This window comes from Gymnoscopelus braueri, assembly GCF_963280865.1.
Source record: "Gymnoscopelus braueri genome assembly, chromosome: 8".
Taxonomy (NCBI): Eukaryota; Metazoa; Chordata; class Actinopteri; order Myctophiformes; family Myctophidae; genus Gymnoscopelus; species Gymnoscopelus braueri.
This window is the reverse complement of record NC_137609.1, coordinates 34,987,122-35,014,823: the sequence shown is the minus strand read 5'-3', so window position 1 is coordinate 35,014,823 and position 27,702 is coordinate 34,987,122. Positions and strand designations below refer to the sequence as shown.

Genomic DNA, 27,702 nt, shown 5'->3' with positions numbered 1-27,702 from the left:
GCCAGACTCGGAGGCCAATTTGAGACGTAATACTGGCATCTGTTTCGGAGGCCGATTTGAGACGCCATACCACCACCTGTTTCGGAGGCCGATATGAGACGCCATACCACCTTGGAGTTCGATTTGAGACGCCATTCCACCACCTGTTTCGGAGGCCGATTTGAGACGCCATAACGCCTCAGAGGCCGATTGAAGATGCCATACCACCACCTGTTTCGGAGGCCGATTTGAGACGCCATGACGCCTCGGAGGCCGATTTTAAACGCCACACCACCACCTGACTCTGAGGACGATTTGGGAAATGGTGCATTTATATAGCGCTTTCACCAAAGCGCTTTACATAGATTGTGCATTACATTCACATATTCATACACCGATGGCGGAGGAAACCATGCAAGGCACCAACCTGCTCATCGGGAGCAATCAGGGATTCAGTGTCTTGCTCAAGGACACTTCGACGCTACTTACCCAGTTAATACTTATGTAAAAACACAAGTATGCACACAACCTCCTCTTCATCTTTGTATTCTCTTAATTTTTTCCCTCTTCATCTTCTTGTTTCCACTTCTCTTCTTCATCTTCATCTTGTTTCCTCCTTTACAACATTTATAATACAGATAAAACCAGTAAAATAAAACGTCATACCTCCGCCAGACTCGGAGGCCAATTTGAGACGTAATACTGGCATCTGTTTCGGAGGCCGATTTGAGACGCCATACCACCACCTGTTTCGGAGGCCGATATGAGACGCCATACCACCTTGGAGTTCGACTTGAGACGCCATTCCACCACCTGTTTCGGAGGCCGATTTGAGACGCCATAACGCCTCAGAGGCCGATTGAAGACGCCATACCACCACCTGTTTCGGAGGCCGATTTGAGACGCCATGACGCCTCGGAGGCCGATTTTAAACGCCATACCACCACCTGACTCGGAGGACGATTTGGGAAATGGTGCATTTATATAGCGCTTTCACCAAAGCGCTTTACATAGATTGTGCATTACATTCACATATTCATACACCGATGGCGGAGGAAACCATGCAAGGCACCAACCTGCTCATCGGGAGCAATCAGGGATTCAGCGTCTTGCTCAAGGACACTTCGACGCTACTTACCCAGTTAATACTTATGTAAAAACACAAGTATGCACACAACCGCCTTTTCATCTTTGTATTCTCTTCATTTTGTCCCTCTTCATCTTCTTGTCTCCACTTCTCTTCTTCATCTTCATCTTGTTTCCTCATTTACAACATTTATAATACAGATAAAACCAGTAAAATAAAACGTCATACCTCCGCCAGACTCGGAGGCCAATTTGAGACGTAATACTGGCATCTGTTTCGGAGGCCGATTTGAGACGCCATACCACCACCTGTTTCGGAGGCCGATATGAGACGCCATACCACCTTGGAGTTCGATTTGAGACGCCATTCCACCACCTGTTTCGGAGGCCGATTTGAGACGCCATAACGCCTCAGAGGCCGATTGAAGACGCCATACCACCACCTGTTTCGGAGGCCGATTTGAGACGCCATGACGCCTCGGAGGCCGATTTTAAACGCCATACCACCACCTGACTCGGAGGACGATTTGGGAAATGGTGCATTTATATAGCGCTTTCACCAAAGCGCTTTACATAGATTGTGCATTACATTCACATATTCATACACCGATGGCGGAGGAAACCATGCAAGGCACCAACCTGCTCATCGGGAGCAATCAGGGATTCAGTGTCTTGCTCAAGGCACCAACCTGCTCATCGGGAGCAATCAGGGAAACATCAAGATTAAATACATAAATAAAAGAACATTTAAAATACAGATTAAACGAGCTAAACCCCATTAATATGCAGATTAACGCATAGTCAATACCTACCTGAAAAAATAAGCACATTTAGAACAAGTAAGCAAAAGAGAATTTGATTGTTTCATACCTAGTCACTACCTACATGAATGAAAACAAGCATGTTTAGAACATCCTGTAAGGAAGAGACATTGTTTCATACATTCCTAGTTGATACCTACCTAAAAAAGCAAGTATTTTGTAGGACTGGAAGTTAATGAGACATGGTTGCAGACTTGCCAAGTTAACAAGTAAATAGGACCAAAAAACATGGTCCCTAGGGGGCTGTCAGGTGCTAGGCCTTTGTCAGAGGCCACCTGGAGGTAACAGTGGTTTGGGCTTTGGGGTACCCTAATTTTGTCCCCTGGCCTAGGCCCCCAACTGTCGGATGCAGTTTAACGTCATGCCCAGGACACCTTTACAATACAGATTAAATTAGTAAAAACAAAAAAACAAATACCACAATTAAGATATACATATTAAAGACGAAAGAAAATATATTTACATTTACAATACAGATAAAACCAGTAAAACATATTATGATACAGACTAAAGACATAAAGAAATTAACCAACCTTTACAATACAGATAAAACTAGTGAAACACCATTAGAAAACAAATGAACAATTTACAACACAGTTAAAACCAGTATAGCACATTGGGATACAGATTGAAGACATAGACTACCTTCAACAGCAGCCAACATTTAGAATGGAGGGCTGTTATGTCAGCTTGAACTTTAAAGGAAATGGCAAACTTACACATAGGCTAATTGAAGTGACCAAGATTCACAACTCACTACCTTCAACAGCGGAAACAACACAGCACACACTGTAGCTTCAATTCCACAGCCAGAAACAGCCACTGAACACGTTTCATTGCAACCAAACATGACAGTAATAGAGAAACAGCCTGAATCACATAAGTACACAGCATCATACAACACAAGCAGCAGTAGCAGCAGCAGCAAAGAAAAAAAGGTTTCCTACCTTGAGCCGTCTTCTACTTGTGTAAGCGATGGTCAGGGTCAAGCTTTGAAACCCAGGCATAGAGAGATAGAGCCCCCTCTCTCTAGTACATCCACGGGCGAGCCCTCCAGTGGCATCTCCAGTCATCTCCATCTTCTATACATCTGTCTAGCTCGCCAGTACTTTCCTTCCCTGCTGGGAGAAGAGAAAAAAATTTATTATCATTTCAAACGATTATTTCGAAATCTTTTACAAAACAAAACCCTTTTCAAAAGAATTTCAGATATTAAAAGAAAAACCTATACATTTAAGAAACGTAAGAAATTGGGAAAATAACAGATCTACAAGCTCACAACGCGTGCGTCGGGACAAATGTATTAATCTGGGGGTCCTTGCCATGAAAATGTTTAAGAACCACTGTTTTAACAACATTAGGAAATAAGCCCAAATAAGCAACTACACTTCAGAAATAAGCCCAAAGAACTGCAACCCACAAATGCCAATATTAACAAGCAACTTTACAGAAACACATGCCCAAAATCACTTATAAAAAAGCAGACATGGGAACAATGGGCAACATTTAAGGTCAATAAACAGGATTTCCAACTGTATAAAGGTTATTGCCAAGGAGCAGAACAGTGAAATAATCTACCAAACAAGCAAACATGCACAAATTTCTGAACTTTTTGTGCAGTTTATACAACCCATGCACACATAGGCCTACTTTCAACCAATGGTCTTTTTTTTAATTTTATTTTTACAACACATAGCCTACATGTAGCCTGGCTCCACCCCCTGACTGAAAATTCAGGCTGAGTGTCAGGCTAGCCTACATGTAGCCTACACAAAGATTTAACCACAACCGAAACGCACGCACACACACACACACACACACACACACACACACACACACACACACACACACACACACACACACACACACACACACTATACGTTTATGTGCTTAGAAGTTAGGCCCACATTAGCGTCATGCATTGTAATTAAACACATCTCAATACAGCAACGTTTAACATTACAACACGTCATTAAACAAACCGGTGGGGATACAGTGTTTGTTTACATTTTTTGTAAAATAGTTAGTACACCGTCCTTTATATTATGAGGTAAATTGGTGGCGGTTACAGTTTTAATAGCAATAACAAGACGTGACTAAATGCAATAACAGACATAAACTGTGCCTTATTCTTTCTCTCTTTATCCCTTCTCCCGTAAGAAACAGTTCTATAATCCATTCATACATTGTAAATATCCAAAAGCTTCACCGAGTGAACTTGATTCATTCTGAATTTACCAAGCTCCGAGTGCCCTCTGCTGGAAAAACAAGTAGTTAATTTCCTTCTAGTTTTAGCACCGTCTAGTCTTGGTTATTCTCAATAACCAAGACTAGAATCAATAAGTAGAATCAATAAGCAGTGGTGGAAAAAGTGTTTAAGTACTTAACTACTTAAGTAAAAGTATCAATACTGCAATGTAGAAGTACTCTGTTACAAGTAAAAGTCCGGAATTCAAAATGTACTTGAGTACCAAAAGTAAAAGTACTACAATTTTTGAAAATAGCAGATCTACAAGCTCACAACCAGTCGCATCGGGACGCGTTGTGAGCTTCTGTATCGGCTATTTTCAAATAGCCTAGGTATAAAGTAGGGCTAAATTGGTAACTGTATGTTTTATAATGTAATCTGCAAAGTAACTAGTAACTAAAGTTTTCAAATAATTGTAGTGGAGTAAAAGTACAATATTTGCCTCTGAGATGTAGTGGAGTAGAAGTAAAAGTACTGATAATTGGAAATACTCCAGTGAAGTAAAAGTACCTCAAAATTGTACTTAAGCACAGTACTTGAGTAAATGTACTTAGTTACTTTACACACCACTGTCAATACGTAGAATCCATGCATGAATTGTTCGTCTCCAGTAACAGTACTAGCACAGAGATGTTCTGACGAACTGAACCAGTAACATGTTTGGACGCGAAATGCTTTAAAAACTTGCCGGCAAACCGGTCTACGTCACACGTTGGTCCGGCCTGTTGATTGGCTGACAGGCCTTCTGACGCGTCGCGCTGCCAATTTAAAAAAGGCCAGGCTCGCTAACGTAAATAATTACAACTGGCAGCCGTGCCAAAGACGCATATCTGCGTTCTATTTAATTTCTCGCCTGGCTGCCAAAGACGCAGATATGCGTTCTATTTAAAAAAAAAAAAAAAAAAAAAAATAGTTTTTTTTTTTTTTTTTTCGTTTTTTTCTTATTTTTAGACCCAAAGACCAAGGAGATATGATATATCAAAGATTTAAACTCCTATCCACTTCATTGTTAACTTAAAACTTAAAAAATCTGTATCTCGGCTCCTGAGAATTTTTTTTTTCAATGAAAAATCTCTGGCAGTCTACAGCCAAAAATCTGAAATAATTCTGGCAGGAAACAAGTAATATGTTTGTATGTTTAAATACATGTTTGTTATTGTTTGATTTCAGGTCAGGTTTCGGTCGTTTGTTTTAGTTTGAAATAGGCTAATCAACGTCACAACGTTTACTGTATTGTATTTGTATTAGCCTACAGACTAGAGTAAACGAAAGCTACACTTGTCCTGAAGCTTGCTAACTTAGCTAAATGACAAATAAAATATATTTCCACCAAAACCATGTCTAAACTTAATCATACTGTAAGTAGCCTGAAATAGTGTAACCAAATGTACAAGTTCCCCAGTAAAAAAAAAAAAAAACACGCTCACAGCCTATCGTGTGATGCACTTACCCTGAGCTTAGAGCGACCTCTGCCGGCTAAACGAGCCGTTCCAACGGCCCCTCCTCCCTTTACATCCTCCATGAAGTTAAAGTTACCCGGCTTCGAGTGTCCTTCTCCGGCTAAACGAGCCGTTCCAACGGTTTCTCCTTAGGACCGCAGTTTAGACATCCTCCATGAAGTTAAAGTTACCCGGCTTCGAGTGTCCTTCGCTGGCTAAACGAGCCGTTCCAACGGTTTCTCCTTCCTTTAGGACCGCAGTTTACACATCCTCCATGAAGTTAAAGTTACCCGGCTTAGAGTGTCCTTGGTCGGCTAAACGAGTCGTTCCAACGGTTCCTCGTCCCTTTAGAACCGCAGTTTAGACATCCTCCATGAAGTTAAGTTGCCAAGCTTAGCGTGTCTTCTGCCGGGTAAACGAGTATGGAGAACCACAGTTTGGATATATCCTCCATAAAGTCCACGTTCAACAGCAGTCGCCTCCACACAGTCCGTGGTTCCAGCAGGTAGCAGCTGTCAGCTGTGAGGGCGAGGTGCGACTGAACCCACGAGATAGTTGGACCGGTCTGCATACCCCGCGGGTCGCGCGTTGTGACGTCACGTCACCTTAACGTCCACATACTTCCGACCTTTTGATTGGTTGACGCCTTGACGGGATTTCCACCAGGGGGCGTGCCACTCGCCGGTCACGTTTTCCACACGTGACACTCTCTCCTGACAGCGCCCTCATCATTAAACATAGTAGACAAAGTAGCTAATAGCAACGGTAGCAATGCTCGCTTTATTTTCAGCCTGCGACGCCTTATTTATAGCAGGTAATACAGACACTATGGATAACAATGGTGTGTTTATAGAAATGTCCATGGTGGTGGACGAAGTACTCAAATGTTTTACTTAAGTAATCAATACCACAATGTAGAAATACTCTATCTGTTACAAGAAAAAGTCCTGTATGCAAAATGTACTTGAGTAAAAGTATAAAAGTATAAAAATGTCCCATTTCCCAAGCATGTTGAGCTTGTAGATCTGCTATTTTCAAATGGCCGGGATATATATATAGGACTGAAGAAGTGGTTAATGTATGTTTTGTAATAATAATCAAAGTCTACATAGTAACTAGTAACTAAAGTTTTCAAATAATTGTAGTGGAGTAAAAGTGCAATATTTAGCCTACCTCTGAGATGTAGTGGAGTGAGAAGTATAAAGTATTTACAATTGGACTGCCTGCTATGAACAATGAACATACTAGATAGAACGTAGGTAGCCTACAACATCAGTTGACAGCACACATACGTTGATGTTGAACGTACACTACACTACCCTCCCTAACTTAGCAACATCAGCTAAAATGACACATCTTGTTGTTTAGTTTTTTTTTAATGAAAATTTATTATTTCATGAAAGTAGAGGTGATATTTTTCTATCATTATTTGTCCTATCTGGAGATTCAATCTCCAATGTAAAAAGTTTTGCATCACATGTAGACAGTGCACATTGTGTTGCATGTCAGCATACTTGGTTGTGGTAATTGTAAGGATGGCCAGCAGAGGTCTCTATTGTAAAACAAATAATGCTGCTGTTGTGAACCCAGAAGTGCACCTTCAGGAAGACTGTTTCCTTTTAGTGTTTTTTAAAGTTGTGTCATTGTCTTGGATGCCTCTTGCAATGTGTAAATGTAAACCGACGCAACTATATTTGCAGTGAAGCGTGCAGCCTTACTCATTAGCGGGACTTGTGATAGTTGTTTTATTTACTGTGTTTTTCTCTGTGTGTGTGTGTGTGTGTGTGTGTGTGTGTGTGTGTGTGTGTGTGTGTGTGTGTGTGTGTGTGTGTGTGTGTGTGTGTGTGTGTGTGTGTCTCTGTGTCTTGGGGCTGAAAAGACTTTGATAGGTTTGAGCAGCCCTGCATTTCTTTAACTCTTAATGTTCTTTTCAAAATGTATCTATTCTTTATTGTTTTGCGGTGTTTAATATTGGGCCTCAGTCTTATGATTCATTGATTTGTGTAATCATGTTGTGATCTCTGTGTCCTCCAGGCCTTTCATTTTGATCCAGGAGACTGAATTCAGAGGCCATTTCTAATGCCAGCCAGGCTAAAGAGGTACAGAGCTATGTCACATTGGACTTATTCACACAAACTGCGACCTTAAAGTTACGTAGACTTTCAAGTGCCACAGGCTAATCATTTTAATGATTAATGTATCTCAACCACTTTCTTTTTCTCTTGCAAACAACAGCACATTTTGTGATGGAGAAGAGGTCACAGGTGATTCAAAACGCTGCCCATGTCATGGCCATAGTAGTCTAGACTCTAGAGTAGTACAGTGAGCTGTAAGCATCAAATTTTGATTAGTCCATAATCAATCGAATGCACAGTGCCCTCAGAGCGTTTTTCAGTAACTAAACCTCCACTCTGTGTCTGTCTGTCTCTCTCTCTCTCACTTGTGAATTGATTCGGGCATTTGCCCCTTCTTACCTGACCGTCCGCGCCCTGGACCTGTACCCCCTGACACTGCCGGTCCTCCTCCCAGCTGTCCCCATCACTGAATCTACTGTATATTGATCATATATCGCCACTGTCCGGGGGAAACCTTGTTTGTCCAAAACTGTTACTTTTCATAAAATGGAGTCAAACCTAACCTCTTTCACTTTAATCGTGACATCGGCTATTTTTGCTACTTTTGTGTGGCGCTGTATGATAAAGTAGGGCATTCATTTATGGGAAAAAACATACAAAGTTTTATTTCTGAAAGGTTTTCTGTCTAATTTGGAATTATTCAATTGGAAAATAAAATTATAATAGGCCTATTGTCTTCGTTACAAATCTTTCTATGTCATATTGTCGTTTGTTACACATTCGAAGCAATCAAATACTAAGTGTGTGTGCTTAAGATTCTGAAAGGTTAACTTTCCTACAGTAAAGCTTTACTGTTCAAACCAATTCTGACAAATACAGCCAATGGACACTAGTATGGATGCATTTGGTCCCATTTCTACACTTGCAGTTAAATTAACACAGTGGATGTTACCGTGTATGACACACCATGACATACAATATCAGACTTGATTTAAAAACATTTATTAAAATCTTAATTACAAACTCATGAAAATATCTGCAGGGTGATAAATTCACAAAGAAGTTTCAGAACTTCCATCGATTGAACTTGAACTCAAAACATGACTTTGCTTTCTCACAGGCACGTAGAGTTCCAGAGAGGAACAAAAACAAAGTACTACATCATTTGTCTGGAATGGAATGCACTCAAACTTGGTTATTTGCCACTAACGGCTTATAACAGCAAGTGCTAGGTCATCTGTTAGAGGTCCTTCATATTAAGTATAGTGGAAAGGGAGTGTCAAACGTGGAAATGCATTGTAGCTGAATTACTGTGTAAAATTATTGTACAATGGGTTGAGGCACTAAGCTATATAGCACACTGCTAGATAGAAGGGAGGAGGTGAAATTTACGTGACTAAATACAAATGCTATGTGAGCTTTGTGAGTGAAATGTATTTGAACCTAGAGGCAAGTAGTGTTTGAGAATCCCTCATCCTGAGTTTATAGTCAAAGGATTCCTTTTAACTAATGGCAAAAAGTAAAAACATCCTTTATTAAAAAATAAATTGTTTCCTAAAGAATGCTGTATTGCAAAGCCAATGCATAGTGATATGCAAGTAGCTCTAACAGTCATAACTAGTCACAGCATTACTTGAATTAGTTTTGTTACTTTAAGAACAAACAGTATGCTGTAAAATAGCAGCACTGTTAATGTTTAAAACATATTTAAAAAGCTCCATAGAATCCAACCTGAGTTAACAGGTTATAGAGCACAAAATAAAGTGCCATAGATATAAGGCATCACATAGAATTACACTCTAGCTACAATGAGCCAGCTGATCCTTCTGAAATTGTTTTTAACAAGCAGAATAACATATTATTGAAATGACCGAGACTGTTCTCCAAATGTATAGTGTAGCACATCCTAGGCAAGACAGTAAGCCTGGTATTAATATTGACGTGTTGCCCTATAAGGCACTTTGGCTAACAGCGTCTATACCAGGTGGCAATAGGATGCAGTTTATTAACTTCATACAGAACTTTTCAGCCCAGGTTCATGCAGGTTCACCAGACGTCTGGAGGGTTGAGATAAGTGACAAACTTGTTGTTTGGGGAAGCAATGGGCTGTCCTCACAGGAAATACTTCTGAAAAACATGAAAATACTTCAGTCAGATAACTCACGAATAGTTTGAGACCAACAATAACTAGAGTAAATACAAATGTGAATATTATATTTGATCTTGGCATTCAGGCTCTGCTATACATTACTCCCTGCTCAGCACATTAGCAGACAACCATTTAAGAGCAGGGAGATATACATCTATAACAAAGCCCCCAGGGGAAAACAGAAACCGGGCCCTCAGGTCTTCAAGTGCTGACCTGCTCGAGGTGCCTACAATGACATATAAAAAATACGGTGAAGCAGCATTCTGCTTTTACGGACCGACAGTGTGGAATAAACTCCCATTACACTTAAGACAGGCAGCCTCTGTCGATAGCTTTAAAGCACAGCTCAAGACCTATTACTTCACTCTTGCTTTTAGCTGATTCTTTGGTTGATTTTTAATTCCTCACTGTATTGCCTATTTTAATGTTGTTTTATGCCTTTGCTTTTATTTTATTTTATTTTATTTTTGTTTGCTTTATTGTTAAATTGGTTCTAACTGTAATTGTATTCTTGCTCTGTAAAGCACTTTGAGCTGCATTTCATGTCATGAAAGGTGCTATACAAATAAAGTTTATTATTATTATTATTATTATTATTAGGGAAATCAGAGCCTACGGGTGGTGCTGGGATAGTGGTGGGAGCAAATAAAGCACATACAACATCAGTGGAAGCACTGACAATACAACAGGAGGAAGTGCAATGAATCAGGTGAGCTTAAGTAGACCGGCAATTGATCAGCTGCTTTACACGTCACATACAGTACATCTCCCACACAGAGCTGCACATGTGTGTAACCTCTCGAGTGTATACTTGTCCCGCAAGCTAAGCATCATTTTTGTACGATTTCAGTGACATTCACGCATACACGTACGCAGACACAAAGTTAATTGTTATTTGGTGTGTTAAATTGCATGGAGCCTGAATAGCACACACTATGTCCAGGGCTCAAATACCTGCTGATATCTTTTTACCTGACAAAATGGAGAATGCCGATTTCTGCTAACAATTAAACGTTATTAACAAAAATGCGAGATTTCTGTGCATTTAAATTCTAAAAGCACAAAAATATCCCCTTAATGTTAGGAGTAGTTAAGTGTTTGAGAACAATACATATCTCATTTACCACAACCCGGATAAGGTGTTATCCTGGTTATAAGAAACAGCATACGGTACCTGTAATATATAAGTATCTGCGCACTGATGTTCAGTTTGACTGCACCCTCATTCCTCACCCATAATTACAGACTGGAGTTATGGACTTCTGGAGATAATACAACCAGCTATTACCTTGCTTTCTGATAACATAATGACTGATAATAGCTCAATAGTAGCTATAGCTGTCTGTGTACATATGAGAGAGTAAGACACTGTCTGTTCTGTGCTGTTCTTTGGGATTCCTGACCCCTACCGTCACTTAAGTGCTATTTCATACTTAGGCCTATTTATGGTGCTGTGCAAAAATAGTGAAAATAGACAATCCACAAGCTCACAATGTGTCGCATCGTGACGCGTTCTGAGCTTGTAGATTGGTTATTTTCACAATTTTTGGAAAAGTTTTAAATGTTTTGAAACTTTTTGCAGATAAAGACATGCTCAAAATAGGGATAACATTTTAAAAAATATAATCGATTAAAACAATTAGTTCCAATAACTGTTAACCGGAGTTCACATACCTGCAGCGCGACGGCCACCACCACCACCAGGACGGCGAGCAGCGCCATGCGTCCCATCCAGCCCAGGTCGGGGTTGCTCAGGAGGAAGAAGCGCGCCCAGCCCAGCTTCTTGGGCGTGTGCGGCGGGTAGCGCATGTCGTTGACGCCCTCCATATTCAGCTTCTTAATGAGGCAGCCCCGCAGGTGGCTGAGCTGGTCGAAGCTGTACTTGCCGTGGTAGCAGCCCATACCGCTGTTTCCTACAGAGAGAAGTGTCTGTTAGTCGAACATTATACAAAATGTCAAGGGAAACATGTACGATCGAGCAGGGGTGCAACAGTTGATCAAACTAATCGCTATCTTTTTTTTTAAGTAAATGATTTTGAGGGAAAATTGTGTAAAACATAATTTTACAGGTGTACTTTTGTAGAAGCTCACAACACATAGCATCGCATTGTGAGTTTGCAGATTGGCTAATGTCTCTGTGTGGGCGTAGGCTTGCCTCCCAACTTCCAGCTTTGGAGATAAGCCAGTGAGTGAGTGTGCCTGATGCTTAATTAATGTATACTCCGTCACACGATGGTGTTGCATTCCAGAAATAGTAGATCTCCAAGCTCAAAATGTGTAGATGGACAGTTTTTGCCGCATGATGCCAAGTATAAATCACTCAGCCTCAAGTGTGTCAGCGCATTTAGGCGGTGTGCAAACTCACCTACTCCACCGAAGGGTAAAGCGTTGACTGAGTAGTGAACCAAACAGTCATTGGCCAACAGTCCTCCGCTGGACGTCTCCTCTATCACTCGCTTTATGACCTTCAGGTAGAGGAGAAGAAAAGAGAGTTCTGTTAATGCATTAAGACCTGAGGAGGATTCTACAAATGCCTTCTAAATCAGTAGTTTTTTCGTAATGAAAAAAAGATTTTTCAAGATTTTTTATTCGTGGCGGGCATGAAGTGACGTGCTGTGAGCTTGTATATCTGTTATTTTTGAATAGCCAACGCAAAAATCTAAAAGACACAGATGCTTTCCTTTTTTTCTTCTTTTGGGATTTCTTTTAGGGCTTTTTATGCCTTTATTGATAGGGAAGTGAAGTTAGACAGGAAACGGGGAGTGAGAGATGGGGAGTGACACGCAGCAAAGGCCGCCGGGATCGGGACTCGAACCCGCAACGCGCTGTCAGGCTACATTGTAGCCTAGGTGCCCGGACTGCTAAGCCAACGGTCCAGGCCGCTTTCGTGGTTTTAATAGGTTAATTCAACACATGTAAGCCAAGCCTAGAGAGATATTCACCCAGCTCGGCATCCAGTTATTAATATTTCTCATGGAGTGGCTTTGTCTGCTTGTGAAAGCCTGATGGTGATGGCTGTTACAAAGGACGGCGATGTCCGGCACTACGCCGTATATGGACACATAGCGGTAGCGTGACGTCGCCTCACGTCATATCCTACTTATAAATATCGCGACTCTCAGACAGGACAGCGTCGGCAGTCATAAGTAGCTAAGCAATAATAGTAATATAATACCTATATAAATATCAGGCCTATTCACCATATCAAGGTGTGTGATTAAGGACCATATCCGGGCCTCCCGTCAACAGCACTTGTGGCGATCAATAATAATATATATCCAGCCCATGAGAAATACAGTCCTTTAGAAGTAGTAGCAGAAAGCTCTGTTACATCTGGTCCTTTACGATCCTCCTCATAGCAAGAGAGGACCCTTTCGCCTGGCCCCCGAGATCGATTGCAGGTGCAACCGACTGGGCCCACAGAGTTGATCATATAGCCTAGATGGGCAACCTTATCGCCGCCCAAGCCGCCCAAGCCGCTCAAGCCGCTGACAACGACCAGAAGTTCCTTAGACTTGAGCAGGCAGTTGATGCGGAATTAGGCACCTTGCACACCGCCATAGCTAACCTGGCCGCCAGCCAGGTTAGCGCCAATGATACCATGGCTCACCTGACCGCCCTATTGGCGAAGAAAGACGCAGAAGCCGGGACGCGTGTTCACACGGCCACACGCGCCGACCCGACGTCCGACTCTTCGGACCCGGGGCCGGCCCGGCGCTCGCGCTCACGCTCACCTTCCCTCAGCCACCACCGTGACACCGCAGCCAGCCACCCAGTGACCAGCACCCCCCGGACCTGCCCCATCCTAGGTCTGTCCGCCTCCACCTCCGGCAGCGATGTCGATGCGGACGCGCGCGATGCGCCCAGACGCCCCGGGACCACCGTCCACCGGCCAACGCAGACCGCTCCGGACGGCACCCTGGACAACTCCCTTCTCATGCATCAGCTCGCGCAGACCCTACGTGGCTTCATGGACATGTCGCTACGCCAAAGCCAGGACCGAAGCCTCCCAGCCTCCACCATACCGGTCTTCAGCGGCGACCACCTCGCCTATCCCGCCTTTATCGCCAATGTCAAAGACTGCTCCATCGGCAGAGGTGCGAGTGAGCGCCTCGACATTCTGGTATCGCTCACCAGCGGGGCGCCTCGCCACATGATCGACGGCTACCGCCACGACCCGACCCCGATGGAGCGCTGGCAGAGATCACGCGCAAACTCCAACGTGATTACGACGATCCTGAGAAGGTCCTGAATGCTCTGCTCTCGCGTGCCGAGGCCTGGCCCGAGTTGAGGACGGTCGACGACTACGACCGCTTCGCCCGGTTCCTGGGGACCATGAGCAAATGGATGGCTGCCAAGTCCTGCCAGAGGGTCAGAGACGGCGCCCGCAATCTGTCGGGTATCGTCGACAGACTGCCCCTCGCCACGCAGGGTTTATGGTTCGACATCGTGGCGGAAATACAGTACAACCAGACGGAGGCGACCTTCGACGACCTGTCCAAATTCGTCTCAAAGTGCGCCATTCGCCACGCGTTCTCAGATAAGCCCACCCCCACCCATGGGAGGCCGACGGCAACGGACTCATGGAGGTCCTCTGACGCCGCCCACCCCGGGAGACGCGACGGTTTCCCTGACGCCCCCGGTGGATACAGGGGGGGAGATCCTACGACAACTCCCGTGGCCGCGGCAGGTCCCCCCGCACCGGTTGGCCCCGTGACCCGAACCAACGCGGGGAGAACTCACCCAACTCCACGATGTTCAGCTACGTATCCACAGGCGGCGGTACAACACACCACCACCCGACCCACCCCCGCTGCCCATACTGCGACGTCTACACCCACCTCATCAACATGTGCCCGGATTTTCTGCAGCTGGGAGCACAGGAGAGGGAGGCTTGGATCGTAACTCACGAGCGCTGCAGGAGATGCGCCCGCAAGCACCACGGCGAAGACTGCACATTTAAATTCTCGTGCTCAGTGTGCCGCAAAGGCCACGCGTCCGTCCTCCACGACGTCAATCCAGACATACATTCCAAACATGTGAAAGTCACCTTCGACGACCTGTCCTCCTTCGTTACGAAGCGCGCCATGCGCCAGGAATACAAATCCACCTACAGGAGACCGACGATAGCAGACTCACAGACTTCCCGTGACGCCGCCAACCTCGGCTGGGACAACCGTTTCCCCGACACTTCCGGTGGTTACGGGGGGGGGAAGTCCTACATTAATCCCCGCAACCGTGGGAGGTCCCCCCAAGGCAACTGGCGCCCCACCGCAGACAGACGTGGAGCACAGCCATCCCGGTCCACGATGTCCAGCTACGTGGCCACCGGTGGCAACACAACACGTGAAGAACCCCAGGCGCCCGCCCCCTGCTCGTACTGCGACGCCAGAACCCACCTCATCGACACGTGCCCTGCCATCGTACAGCTGCCGGCACACGCGAGGGAGTCATGGATCACAGCACAGAAACGATGCAGGAAATGCGGCTGCGAGCACCAGAACACAGACTGCGCATTCGCATTCTCATGCTCGGTATGCCGCAGGGACCATGCATCCGTCCTCCACGATGTCAATCCCTACGATCCCCCACATCAGGCCCCGGCACCAACACATGCCACCCCTGAGAAGAACACCGACCCCGCGCCGAGCACAACTATACCAGCTAGCGCAGAGCTTGGTCTGGACCCCGTCCTTACTGCAGATCCGCCACAACTTGCGCTCCGCTCACAAGAGGCAGCACAGGAGCAGCCTGCGGCAGAGCCCGCAGTCATGCCCATGCCACACAGCCTAGGGGACAGCCCTCCCCACCGTAACATCATAGCGGCGGGGACGCCCCACCCTCCACGGGGGAGCAGACGAGAAGACGCAGACAGCCCCCCGGTCCCCGACGATGCCGCGGACCTTAATGATGAACCCCTTACAGTTACTGCACCATCTGCTACACAGACTGCGCAGGGGGGAGAAGGCCCACCAGCAGGAGACCCCCCTCCAACAAATGTCATCGACCTACAGTCCGTCCTCGGACACGAAGACTCCCTGAAGTTACCACAAGAGGAGTCCATGCAATTAGTCCCGTACACAGGACCAACAGCCAGACGTCCGTCAGCCTGCACCTCGCAGAGTGCAATTAATTGTGGCACAACAGCACAATAGCGTAGTTCACCCACGCGAGACCAGACCGGCTCTCCTGCCAAAGGAGCTCCTGGCGATCCGGTACGTCAGAGCCCCCAGCCCGAAGGGAGATGAAGGCCTAGCGCACCGACACGACGGTTCTAAGAGGGACTCATGGAATCCGGTCAGCCCGACTTACTCCACTCAACTAACCATCTGGTCGACGGACTCAACCAGGTGGTCCTATGCCACAGTGCGATGGAAGTGGACGCTAGAATGGGTATGGTGTGTAGTGAATGCCTTGCGGTATCTCTGACACCCCAAACCGAGCAGAGAGCACGCACAGGTCCTCCACCCCCACCATCAGGAGGAAATCGAAGTCAAGAAGGGCGGGAGAAAGAAACAATAACAGAACGCCGAACATCGTCGGACATCGTCCGATACTGTCATTTGTGATTCATGAGAGTATGGTCGCAACGAACGACCACCTCTCACGGGGGACTGTTACAAAGGACGGCGATGTCCGGCACTACGCCGTATATGGACACATAGCGGTAGCGTGACGTCGCCTCACGTCATATCCTACTTATAAATATCGCGACTCTCAGACAGGACAGCGTCGGCAGTCATAAGTAGCTAAGCAATAATAGTAATATAATACCTATATAAATATCAGGCCTATTCACCATATCAAGGTGTGTGATTAAGGACCATATCCGGGCCTCCCGTCAACAGCACTTGTGGCGATCAATAATAATATATATCCAGCCCATGAGAAATACAGTCCTTTTAGAAGTAGTAGCAGAAAGCTCTGTTACAATGGCGATAATGTAATGTTGGTGACATTGTAGCTGTTACAGCAGGACATAATCAGAGAGCACCCTGGCAGTGTTGGTGATAACGAAATTGGAGGAGGAGAGAAGGCAGGCGTTCTGACTTTTTGAAAACTCGCTCTGCACTCCATTCAAAATCCCCACGCACATGCTCTGGAGCACACACATACATACTGTATATCTCTGTGTGTCATCTGTGTGTCGTGTGGTACCTTATCATCGGATGTGAAAATATAGAGGGCGAGAGGTTTCTCGCCACGGTTGATGTACTTGATGGCGTCATCAAGTCCGCTGACTGGCATAATGGGTAGCAGAGGTCCGAAAATCTCCTCCTGCATCACCTTGGCATCTGGCTTCACGTCCCGCAGAACAGTAGGAGCTGGAAAACAAGTATACACTGTATCAGACACAAGTCTTTGTCCTCATCTGCATTAACCACCTATAACCGGGGTCCTCCCAGGGGTCTATCATTGCCCCCTTCCCGTCTATACCAAATATCTTTGCCGAAAATAGCTTATATACAAGCTCACAACATGTCGCAACGCGATTTGTTGTGAGATTGTAGATCTGCTCTTTTCTGCTATCCGCCGAATGTTAGCCTATTATGACCAGAATAGAGACGCTAGGGTTCATTTGGTTAAGTATTTGTCCTCTTCTTATTTGGAAATCGTGAGAGAACATTTCAATTACTGGAACTCAATGAGGTAACATAGGAAGTAATTCCTGTTTTTAAAGTTGACCTATTACGTTTGTGAGTTACCACAAACAAAAACTAACCCAACTCTCCTCAAAAAGAGAGTGATTAATTAATAGATTAATTTAAATCAATTCTTAATGCATTATGTTAATCACAATAGAGATCTTTGATTTACTATATGCATGTCCTTCAACTTATAGCCTGTACATAATACGTATAGATTATAGTTTATGACTAATATCTATATCCATGAAGCCAAGTAAGTTGTACCTATGTAGCAGTCTGACTCGTCACTGTCTCCTCCTACAGCGATGGTGCTGTCTTCAGTCAGGCCCAGCACCCGCTTGAAGTGGCGCTGGTTGATGATGCGTCCATAATCGGAGCAGGTCTTAGGGTCGTCTGTGTAGAAGTCCTGGGAAGGGAGAGGGAGTGTTGTTAGGGCCACTGATCTACACGCACCTCTCTGCTGCTACAACGTTCAAGCAAAGGCTTGTAGGTTGAATACGGTGACCAGATGTCCTGGGTTGACTGGGCTTGTCCCGGTTTCAAGCTGAGTGTCACTAAAATGTCCACATTTTGATAATAATCGTCGCTGTTTTCGACATCCTGGAAACGTAAAAAGCTCACAATGCCTCACATCGCATTGTGAGCTCCTAGATCTGCTATTTAATTATTATTTTTTTCATATAGTGGTCTTTAGAAGTGCCATGTTTTTTTCCACTTATTGTGTTATTTTCCATTTATTTATCACAGTATAACATTCATATCACAAATCTCATATCACGGTCAAGTATGTTCATAATCACAAAATATCCAGACTTCAGAATTAATAATGAGAAGGTTACATATATACAGCAATAGGGAATATACATAACATTTATACCGTTTTCAAAACAGTTTGAAAGGTTTGGACAAGGTTTAAGAACCCATGGTGAAAGTGGTTAAGGGTGCCAGTTTGTTTGAAAATATGGTCACCCTGAGGTTGAAGGAAGACGCAAAAACTGTGTCAGAATGTATCAAAGTAATATTGGCACATTTTGACCTGCTGGTGAACACTTGTAATGTAAAGCATACATGGTTGCTTTGCTCACAAAGTTCCTCCCATGTTTCAACATGTTACCTGGATGATTATAAGGATTTGCACCCACACACTTCCTTGGGTGTTGCTGCTGCTTCATAGACGTTTTAACCACTCAAACCTGCTAACTAGAGTTCCCCCCAGTGGTCTATACTTGGCCTATTGTTATTGTTGACCTCTCACCAAATGTCTTTGCTGAAAATAGCCATTCTACAAGTTCACAATGCGTCACAATGCAATGCGCTGTGAGCTTGTAGATTTTTTCCAAATGGTCACCTGTTTTCATCAAATGTTCACCTATTATGACATACCCAAAATAGGAATGCTGGAATTCCTGTGGTTAAAGTCTTTTGAGAATCCTAGTTGACACACAGAACACGGGATGGAACTGAATCTGAGATGTCTTGAATATGTTGCAGGAACACTGGCTGAGTGCAGTTACCTTGATGGACTTCTTCACCTCCTCTATGACACGGTCCTGGATGCTGGCCTCACACAGGATGTAGTCTGGGGCGATGCATGTCTGACCACAGTTAGTGTACTTTCCCCAGGTCACACGCCTGCAGCACAGGACAGGACAGGACAGGGGTGGACACCAGGGAGGAGGCACAATACAGTAGACATTAGATAAAGACTAAATAAGAAAAAGAGGTTGCAACAATTGGTTTTCTCAGTTGAGTGCTAAACCCAAAATCCAGTATACACGTCAAAACGAACGGTTATTTCGTTTATTGGTGTGTGTGTGCCAATAAAAAAGTGGAAATGTGAGTACTTTGTCCTCTGTTGATTTAAAATGTTGTATGTGCTACCTTTTGGGGATTTTTTCAATTCCTACTTTTGATTAGATAAAGACTGTTGTAGTCGCACAGAAAATATGTGGGGGGAGGGGAGAGAGAAGGAAGGAGGGGAGAAAGAAAGAAAGAAAGAAAGAAAGAAAGAAAGAAAGAAAGAAAGAAAGAAAGAAAGAAAGAAGAAAAAAGAAGAAAGAAAGAAAGAAGGAAAGAAAGGCAGGCAGGCAGGCAGGCAGGGTTGGGATCCGGAACCGGAGGAATCGGAGGAACTAGATCCAACTTTGAGGAACCGGAATCGGTTCCATCACATTTGGAACCGTTTCCGGAACCGGTTTTATCACACTGTCAGTGGTTCTCAAACCTTTTAATTTCAAGGACCACCATAACTCTGAGAGAGTACAAATGGAACCAAATGGACCTGTAAGGGTACAGTTAACTCTCAGAGTTAACACTCAGAGTTACAGAAGTGTCCATTTGGAGGATCGATCCCTGTACCTCACTTTGAGAACCACTACAAAAATATGTATACTGTATTATGCATACTGTATGTATGATTGAATTTATGTTTACCAAAAATTACAATAAAAGCCAAAAATTCTATATATACAGTATATTTTTTAAATACATAGGAATCGTTAAAGGGAACCATTTAGGAATCGGACCGTTAAGAGGGAATCGTTAAAATCATGTTGGATCTCAACCCTAGCAGGCAGGCAGGCAGGCAGGCAGGCAGACAGACAGGTGGTGATGGTGGTGGTGGTGGTGGTGGTGGTGAGTCATGTTCAGACCTGCAGGCTATGCTGAGATCACAGTTCTTGTCGATGTAACAGGGACTCTTTCCGCCCAGCTCCAGGGTGACAGGGGTCAGGTGTTTGGCAGCAGCCTCCATGATCAGCTTGCCCACCATGCAGTTACCAGTGTAGAAGATGTGGTCGAAGCGCTGCCGCAGCAGCTCCTGGGTCTCTGGCACACCTCCCGTTACGACCGGGTACAGCTCCTAGCGCACACATGAAGTACATGCAGTACATGTTCAGTTGCTACTGAGGCGGATGTTATATATATATATATATATATATATATATATATATATATATATATGTATTGAGATTTGCTTTTGGCTTTTCTGCCTTTATTGATAGTTTGTAAATGAAGATGGACAGGAAAGAGGGAGAGAGAGACGGGGAGAGACATGCTGTCAGGCTGTCAGAACGGAGGTGCCGTCCAGGGCAGATAAGGCAGTTGACAAGGCAGTGCACACTTAAAACCCTATGTGACCTTTAATCACTCTCCTCTCCCAGGGCAAATAAAGTTATATGCGGGTAAATATTTACAGTATATCCGTCAGACAGTATGCTTTAGAAAGGAGGGAATATGCCATATATCTGGCCGGAAATACTTGACCATTCTGGGTATTGGATTAATTCCCTTTATGCAGCTTAGACATCATATGGTCACAGCTATAAAATGTTGTATGCTTTGATAAAAGCATTTTAACTTCAAATCAGATAGCAGGTGGGTTCTTTTTTTTTTTTTTTTTTACATTGTTAAGGCTATCCTCAACAAATATTTCAGGTGTGTGAGACGCAATCGCTTTATCAGCATTTGAACACTGGCTGAAGTTAACCCTGAGGGCCATGACATTAGAATGAAGATTCCGTGATAATAAGAGTTTTATACAATCCATCCCTTACCTTGTCTATGTAGATGGGGAGCAGATCTGCCATGACCTTACTAGTATGGACACACACCTCTGAAGGCTTCACGACAGCAGCATTACCTAGTACAGGAAAGGCACAAATTCAATAATGGTAACCTTTTTACCACCGTGGGAATAAATACTATTCCCTCAAGACTATTGGCTCACACAATTTTCAAATGCTTCTAACAGTCTGCCCCCACCTCCCCCCTACACACACACACACACACACACACACACACACACACACACACACACACACACACACACACACACACACACACACACACACACACACACACACACACACACACACACTTAACGCGTAAATAAGTAATACAGGAAATCAAATTAGTCGAAGCCTATCTGTCTCACTGTTATGTTTGTTGGCGTTGTTCTTTTGTGGTTGGTGGTTGGTTCTGTATATGTGTACATGTTGGGAAGGAAGTATATAGTATTCATATGCTGTTCCTGATATGGTGTGTACTGGTGTTATAAAACTTCAAATACAAATAAAGCTAACTCTTTTCGAAATAAATGTAAAATATATGGATAGAAATTACAAACAGATGACAGCTTCCAGTTACAGACTCTCCGTAGCTTTCAAAGGGTGTGGAAGAGTTGCTTGGCTTGAGAGTTTAAATACAAAAACTGACTTTTCATTTCACCCTTGATGGCTTCATATGGATAAAAAGATTGGGGTTACATTTCCATCAGAGAAGCATCCATACAGATATGCATTTCTCCATTTGCCTAGTTTTTATTATATACATAAAACGCTAGTGATATGCTTGACCCAGGGCGTTAGTGTAAGCTAATAACAATAGAGCTGTTGTTGAATTGTGGTTATACAGTCACAAGTCCATGTTTTCATTTTCAGTTTGTATGCCACCAGCAGAGGGTGCCATGGTTCTAACACAGTAACCATTAGGGCTATAGATGGGTTTCCCGTTGGTAAACATGAGAGGATGATGCGCGCGCAGTGGAGGGAAGAGCCTGTAGAGGGCGCTATTACCCGCAGCATCTCTGGCCATTGTACGTTGATAAAATAAATGGTCTTCACCGGGTTTAATGAAAGTAGATTAAATGATGCAGTTTGTAATATCTTCTTTACTCAATAAAAATGATTTGTCGGAAGTTGGATCTGTCTGTATATAATAGCAGCATTATGCCTATTATGCCTATAATAGCAGCATTATGCCTATCTAAATCCCGAAAATAACAATAGAGTGAATGGCACTTCCGGGTCGTTCTACCTCCCGCATGCGCAGATTGCACTCTCTGCTCTGTGATGACGTCGCGCGGAAACCCATCTATTAGGTCTAACCTTTCCTCCAACACAGTGGTTCTCAACTTTTCAGGCCGTGACCCCCCAAAATACCCCCCACCCTGACAAGCACTTGGAATGTAGGAGTTGAGGCATTTTGACTCGGTTCCACTGATAAATATTGTGAAAATCGCCGATGCTATTTTAATTTTTTTTTCACCAGTTTTTTTATATTATTTGACAATTTGGTCAATGTTTCACCAGTTTTTATAGTATAGTTTGTTGATTGCTTTTGATGCAGTAATGGTATTTTTGGGCGGTGAAACCGCCCCTATAAGTGAGGTTTGGAAAAATGTACAAATATCCTGCGCTGTGAAACCGCCCCTATGAGGTTTGGAAATTTGTACAATTATCCTGCACCGTGATTGGCCAATCACAATCTATTCAGGACTGTGATTGGCCAGTGTCACATGACACATGTGCATAGCCCTATATAAGAAACCATAACTTGAAAAAAAACCATAAACCTGTTTTTTTCAAGTTATGGTTTCGTATATAGGGCTATGCACATGTGTTTTGGAAAAATGGACAAATATCCTGCGCTGTGAAACCGCCCCTATAAGTGAGGTTTGGAAATTTGTACAATTATCCTGCACCGTGATTGGCCAATCACAATCTATTCAGGACTGTGATTGGCCAGTGTCACATGACACATGTGCATAGTCCTATATAAGAAACCATAACTTGAAAAAAAACATAAATTTGTTTTTTTCAAGTTATGGTTTCGTCCATCATAAAGAGTGTTTCAATAAATGTATTTATCTTTTGTACATGATTGGTTGACTCCATTCAGTATTGTGATTAGCTAGCAAGACACCGCCCACTTCACACAGGGTGTGATTTTTGGGCGGTGAAACCGCCCCTATAAGTGAGATTTGGAAAAATGTACATTTTCCTGCGCTGTGATCTGGGCCCAGGAAATTAGTAGAATTATCCAGCGCTGTGATTGGCCAATCACAGCCTATTCAGGACTGTGATTGGCCAGTGTCACATGACACATGTGCATAGCCCTATATAAGCAACCATAACTTGAAAAAAACCAAAATTTGGTTTTTTTCAAGTTATGGTTTTGTCCATCATAAAGAGTGTTTCAATAAATGAATTTATCCTTTGTACATGATTGATCGACTCCATTCAGTATTGTGATTAGCTAGCAAGACACCGCCCACTTCACACAGGGTGTGATTTTTTCTTTCTTTTTGAGGTATTAAAAAGGTCTTAAAAGTCCTTAAATTGTCACTTCACTGTCATCTGGGGACCCACCCCAAATCATGTGGGGACCCACAGGTTGAGAACCACTGCGAGTCCAACACATCATACCAGGACAGGAAGAGGAATGTGTTCTCTAATCACTCAAGACCAGGACAATAAGAGGAAGTCTTTGGGACTCTTGGAACTTTAAAAGTATAAGACCTACAGCCAGCCTGACACAGACAGCAGAACAGAGTTATATCATTATATCTCATATACTATTTCATAGTGTGTGTGTGTGTGTGTGTGTGTGTGTGTGTGTGTGTGTGTGTGTGTGTGTGTGCGTGTGTGCGTGCGTGCGTGCGTGCGTGCGTGCGTGCGTGCGTGCGTGCGTGCGTGCGTGCGTGCGTGCGTGCGTGCGTGCGTGCGTGCGTGCGTGCGTGCGTGCGTGCGTGCGTGCGTGCGTGCGTGCCAGTGTGTGTGTTTTTACTAGGTTACGAGGCTGTTAATGAAGTAAGATGACTTCTGCTCTACTGAGCCTGTATAACCCTCCAAGCCAGATCTGATAGCATTGAACCAGATAGTATAAAGTCCAGGCCACAGTAAACACACACACACACACACACACAGACAGACACACACACAGACAGGCACGCACGCGTGCGCACGAGCACACACACACACACACACACACACACACACACACACACACACACACACACACACACACACACACACACACACACACACACACCTCTACAGCATATTTGGCCAGTGGCCTTGCCTTGCCTCACCTCACCTCACACAAGTCATTATTATGATTTGATTCAAATCGAGCCTTATAAATATATTATGCTGAGCTACTAGGTAAACAAATGAGGTGGAAAAGGGCCTGCCAATTTGCGAGTTTGTTTTCTTTCTTTTTTGACTCTATCTAGACAAGCACAGTGGCTATTGGTAGGCTGAGATGGGAATGAATAATGCAGGACACCAACGTGTATGTTGGGGCCTGGGTTTGTAATCCTTGTGAGATTAGCACAAGAGGAAAGGTGCAAGATTCACTCAATGAAAGGACAGGTTTACCTTGGCCTTTGAGCAAAGGATGACTAATAGGTGCAATGAGTTCAGAGTTCAGACACACCGTCACGTACACTTGTGGACAGATCCAGGCTCACGAACACATGTCCACACACATGTAAATACCATGTCATAATTACAACACATAAAACAAACAGACACACACACACACACACACACACACACACACACACACACACACACACACACACACACACACACACACACACACACACACACACACACACACACACACACACACACACACACACACACACACACACACACACACACACACCAGGTGGCATTTCACTGAACCCAATAAGTAGAAATTACTGGCTAGATAAATGCCAGTGAAATGTACTGAGGCACAGACTTTATGGATTAGCCTTTGGCCCAGTTATGGCTGTTAGGCTGAGAGGATAGTTATGCAATACTAGCATAAAAAGGAACTGGTGGTCAATGCCGGTCAAAAGGCAAGATGAATGAAAATAGAATGAAGACCAGAGGAGATGAAGGGGTGAATGCTGACTGCATTACACTCTGTCACCTACCCCCTCACTCACCCCTCATTCATTCACTCAACTCTCACAATCACTCGCTCACTCACATAGACACAAAGATACAGAAACATACACAGAGTAGTCCCACACATAAAGCTATACAGACAGAGACTTAACCACATGAATCCTTGCGTCCCGGCTCTGGGCATGTCATAATAGAACATTCGGCGAAAATAGCCGACCTACAAGCTCACAACACGTCACATGAGCTTTGGTGTGCCGACCCCTGTGGGGAACCCGGTCAACCAAGTACACACACACACACAGACAGTACCAGCGGCGATGGCTCCAATAAGCGGCTGTATGGTGACGGCCCAGGGGTAGTTCCATGCCCCGATGATCAGCACCACGCCCAGGGGCTCTGGCTGGATGTACACGGTGTCCGAGATGGTCAGCAGGTTCTTCTCCACCGGCCGTGGGGCAGCCCACTCCTTTACCTTCTTCACCGCCAAGTTGATCTCCGACTCCAGACCTAGGGTCTCATACAGCTGGGTGCCCACCTCGCTCTGCCAAACAGAGAGAGAGGGGTGGAGGTAGCGGTGTCAGAAGTTACCCCAACATTCTGACAAAGTCTGACCCTGGGCTGCAATCTAAAAGATCAACTGGTTGTGTATGTAATCTTCATTGTCGGGTAGAAAGTGTATACTTCCATATTGAATCTTTTAAAGTTTTTTTCATAAATGAATGCTCTATCTATTACATACTTTGCCATATGACATCGTCATGCAAAAGTAGTGAAACGATCTACAAGCTCACAACGTGTCAGCAATGCGACGCGTTGTGAGCTTGTAGATCGGCTATTTTCAATATTTTAAAAAAAGAACGTTTCCAGCTATCCTCAAAATAAGCTGGTTGAAAGTGCGTGGTTAATTAAGTGTCTGTGGGTTTAATAAATAGCTACATAACCAATGAAAAGTATAAGAGCTTGTGACTAAACAAGGTGCAAGGGAAATAGCCAGGCTACAAACATCAAAAATACAAAATAATCTAGCAGTGTAGGTAAGGTCACAGACAGAACACAAGCAGAAATAACAATAAGAAGGCAGGAAAACGTTACAGATCAAGGCAATGTAAGCACATACTTTATTTAGGTCTTTTTTGACAGCATCTGCAATCTCTTTCTGCTTCTCCACAAATAACCGCTGGAGGTTCTTCAGCTGGCGGATCCGGTACTCCACAGGCTTGGACCTGCCGGTCTGGAAGGCTTTCCTCGCCCGCTCCACCGCCTGCTGCTCCTGCGACATTCTGGGGGCGAATGGAAGTATTGTTCATGCGGCTTGTTTATGGAAACTAGAGAGCGGATTATTCTATTCTATGACAGACAATGTGCTGTGTAAGCTGACACCTCTTCATAGCCTATCGAACTGGCTCAAGTTAAAACAGTCTTTTGGTGCTGTGTCAGTTAGACGCTCTAGCCTTGATACATTAATTTAACTATTCAACAACTATATCGGGATATAGCTTGTACTGTAGCGTCTGGGGGGGTATAGATTGACAATTAATGTGTAGGCTAGCTAACAACTGCGTAACAACACATGTTTGCAGGTCTTAAATAGCTATGTTTAATATGTAAACAATTTCTTGTTACAAATATTTCCTTATCTCTGCTAGTAACCCAGTAATAACAACACTGTTCACTGCATACCGACCTTCTTGGACCCAAGCTGAGGGAAACAGCGAACACGGTTGGCCAATCAGAGACTATGTTAGTTTCTAATTCCTTCTTACCTTAATATTTTATAATAATTTGTGCCTTGTTGCGATCTTTCCGGCAGCAAGACGGTGCGGTAGGTAGACTAGACTAGTACAGTAGTCGTAGACTAGCGAATGAACCTTTAGCACAGGCCCGTTAGGTCACTCCCTCCGGAGGGGAGGGGCAGGGCTGCTCTTCTAGGGACAAGCAGTGTTGCCAGGTCTGCTTATTATAAGCGACTTTGGGCTTGTTTTTCTTTTTAACTGTAAAGTCGCTTGTAAAGGGCTTGTTTCCTAATGTTCCTACATTTTCATGTTAAGGACCCCCAGATTTCTTCTCCCAAGATTTTTGTTTTTAAATAGCAGAGCTACAAGCTTGTAGATCTGAGATCTGTCGCTTCTTTTGGGCTTGTTTTCATAGACCCGGTTGCTTATTTCTCTCGCAAAATCTGGCAACACTGGCAAGTGGCAACGAGCACTGATATGAGAGTGACAGCAAACTAAATATTGATTTGAAGCATAAACGGTAGTTCCTCCAGGAGTGACAATTTCACCATGCAACTTGGCTGAAATGCACTTGAATTTAAACTTGATATAAAGCAAAATATAAATATAATAATAATAATAATAATAATAATAATAATAATAATAATAAAAAAAAACCTGTGGCACAACCACATATTAGAGTCTGTAACATGCCGCTTCATGGAGAGGACATGCACGTGTTCGAATCCGACTCCTGGAGTCTTGTCTGTGTGTATCCCCTCTGTCTCTGTGCCCTTCATTTCCTGAGTCTTTATCTCCTATCTAAGCAATACAAATGCAATGAGAAAATATACTGCATGTA

General features: G+C 44.0%; 1 protein-coding gene across 3 annotated transcripts; it reads right to left on the bottom strand.

The window, feature by feature from the left end:
* Positions 1–8,634: 8,634 nt before the first annotated feature.
* On the bottom strand, positions 8,635–27,000 carry LOC308089717 (aldehyde dehydrogenase family 3 member A2-like). 3 transcript variants are annotated; one of them, XM_080434593.1, is made up of 11 exons: positions 26,892–27,000; positions 26,246–26,408; positions 25,438–25,669; positions 21,001–21,086; positions 20,098–20,306; positions 18,961–19,078; positions 17,711–17,852; positions 16,956–17,122; positions 12,163–12,262; positions 11,472–11,710; positions 8,635–9,775 (listed from the first exon to the last, which is right to left on the bottom strand). In XM_080434593.1, the coding sequence occupies exons 2-11, from the start codon at positions 26,405–26,407 to the stop codon at positions 9,761–9,763; spliced, it is 1,470 nt and encodes a 489-aa protein (XP_080290719.1). In that variant the 5' UTR covers position 26,408; positions 26,892–27,000; the 3' UTR covers positions 8,635–9,760. The 3 variants fall into 3 exon arrangements, with proteins under 3 accessions (XP_080290719.1, XP_080290720.1, XP_080290721.1); XM_080434594.1 differs by having other exon boundaries at positions 26,813–26,934; XM_080434595.1 differs by lacking the exon at positions 21,001–21,086 and having other exon boundaries at positions 25,601–25,669.
* Between the last annotated feature and the right edge of the window lie 702 nt (positions 27,001–27,702).

What these genes read in the sequence shown, in the direction of transcription:
- LOC308089717 (XM_080434593.1), bottom strand. Translation starts at nt 26,407, where the DNA reads ATGTCGCAGGAGCAGCAGGCGGTGGAGCGGGCGAGGAAAGCCTTCCAG. An exon ending in AGGTGAAGAAGTCCATCAAG is followed by an intron (nt 17,853 to 18,960) that starts GTAACTGCACTC and finishes CTCCCTTCCCAG; the next exon opens with GACTTCTACACAGACGACCC. An exon ending in CGAGTCAGACTGCTACATAG is followed by an intron (nt 17,123 to 17,710) that starts GTACAACTTACT and finishes CTTGTTTTCCAG; the next exon opens with CTCCTACTGTTCTGCGGGAC.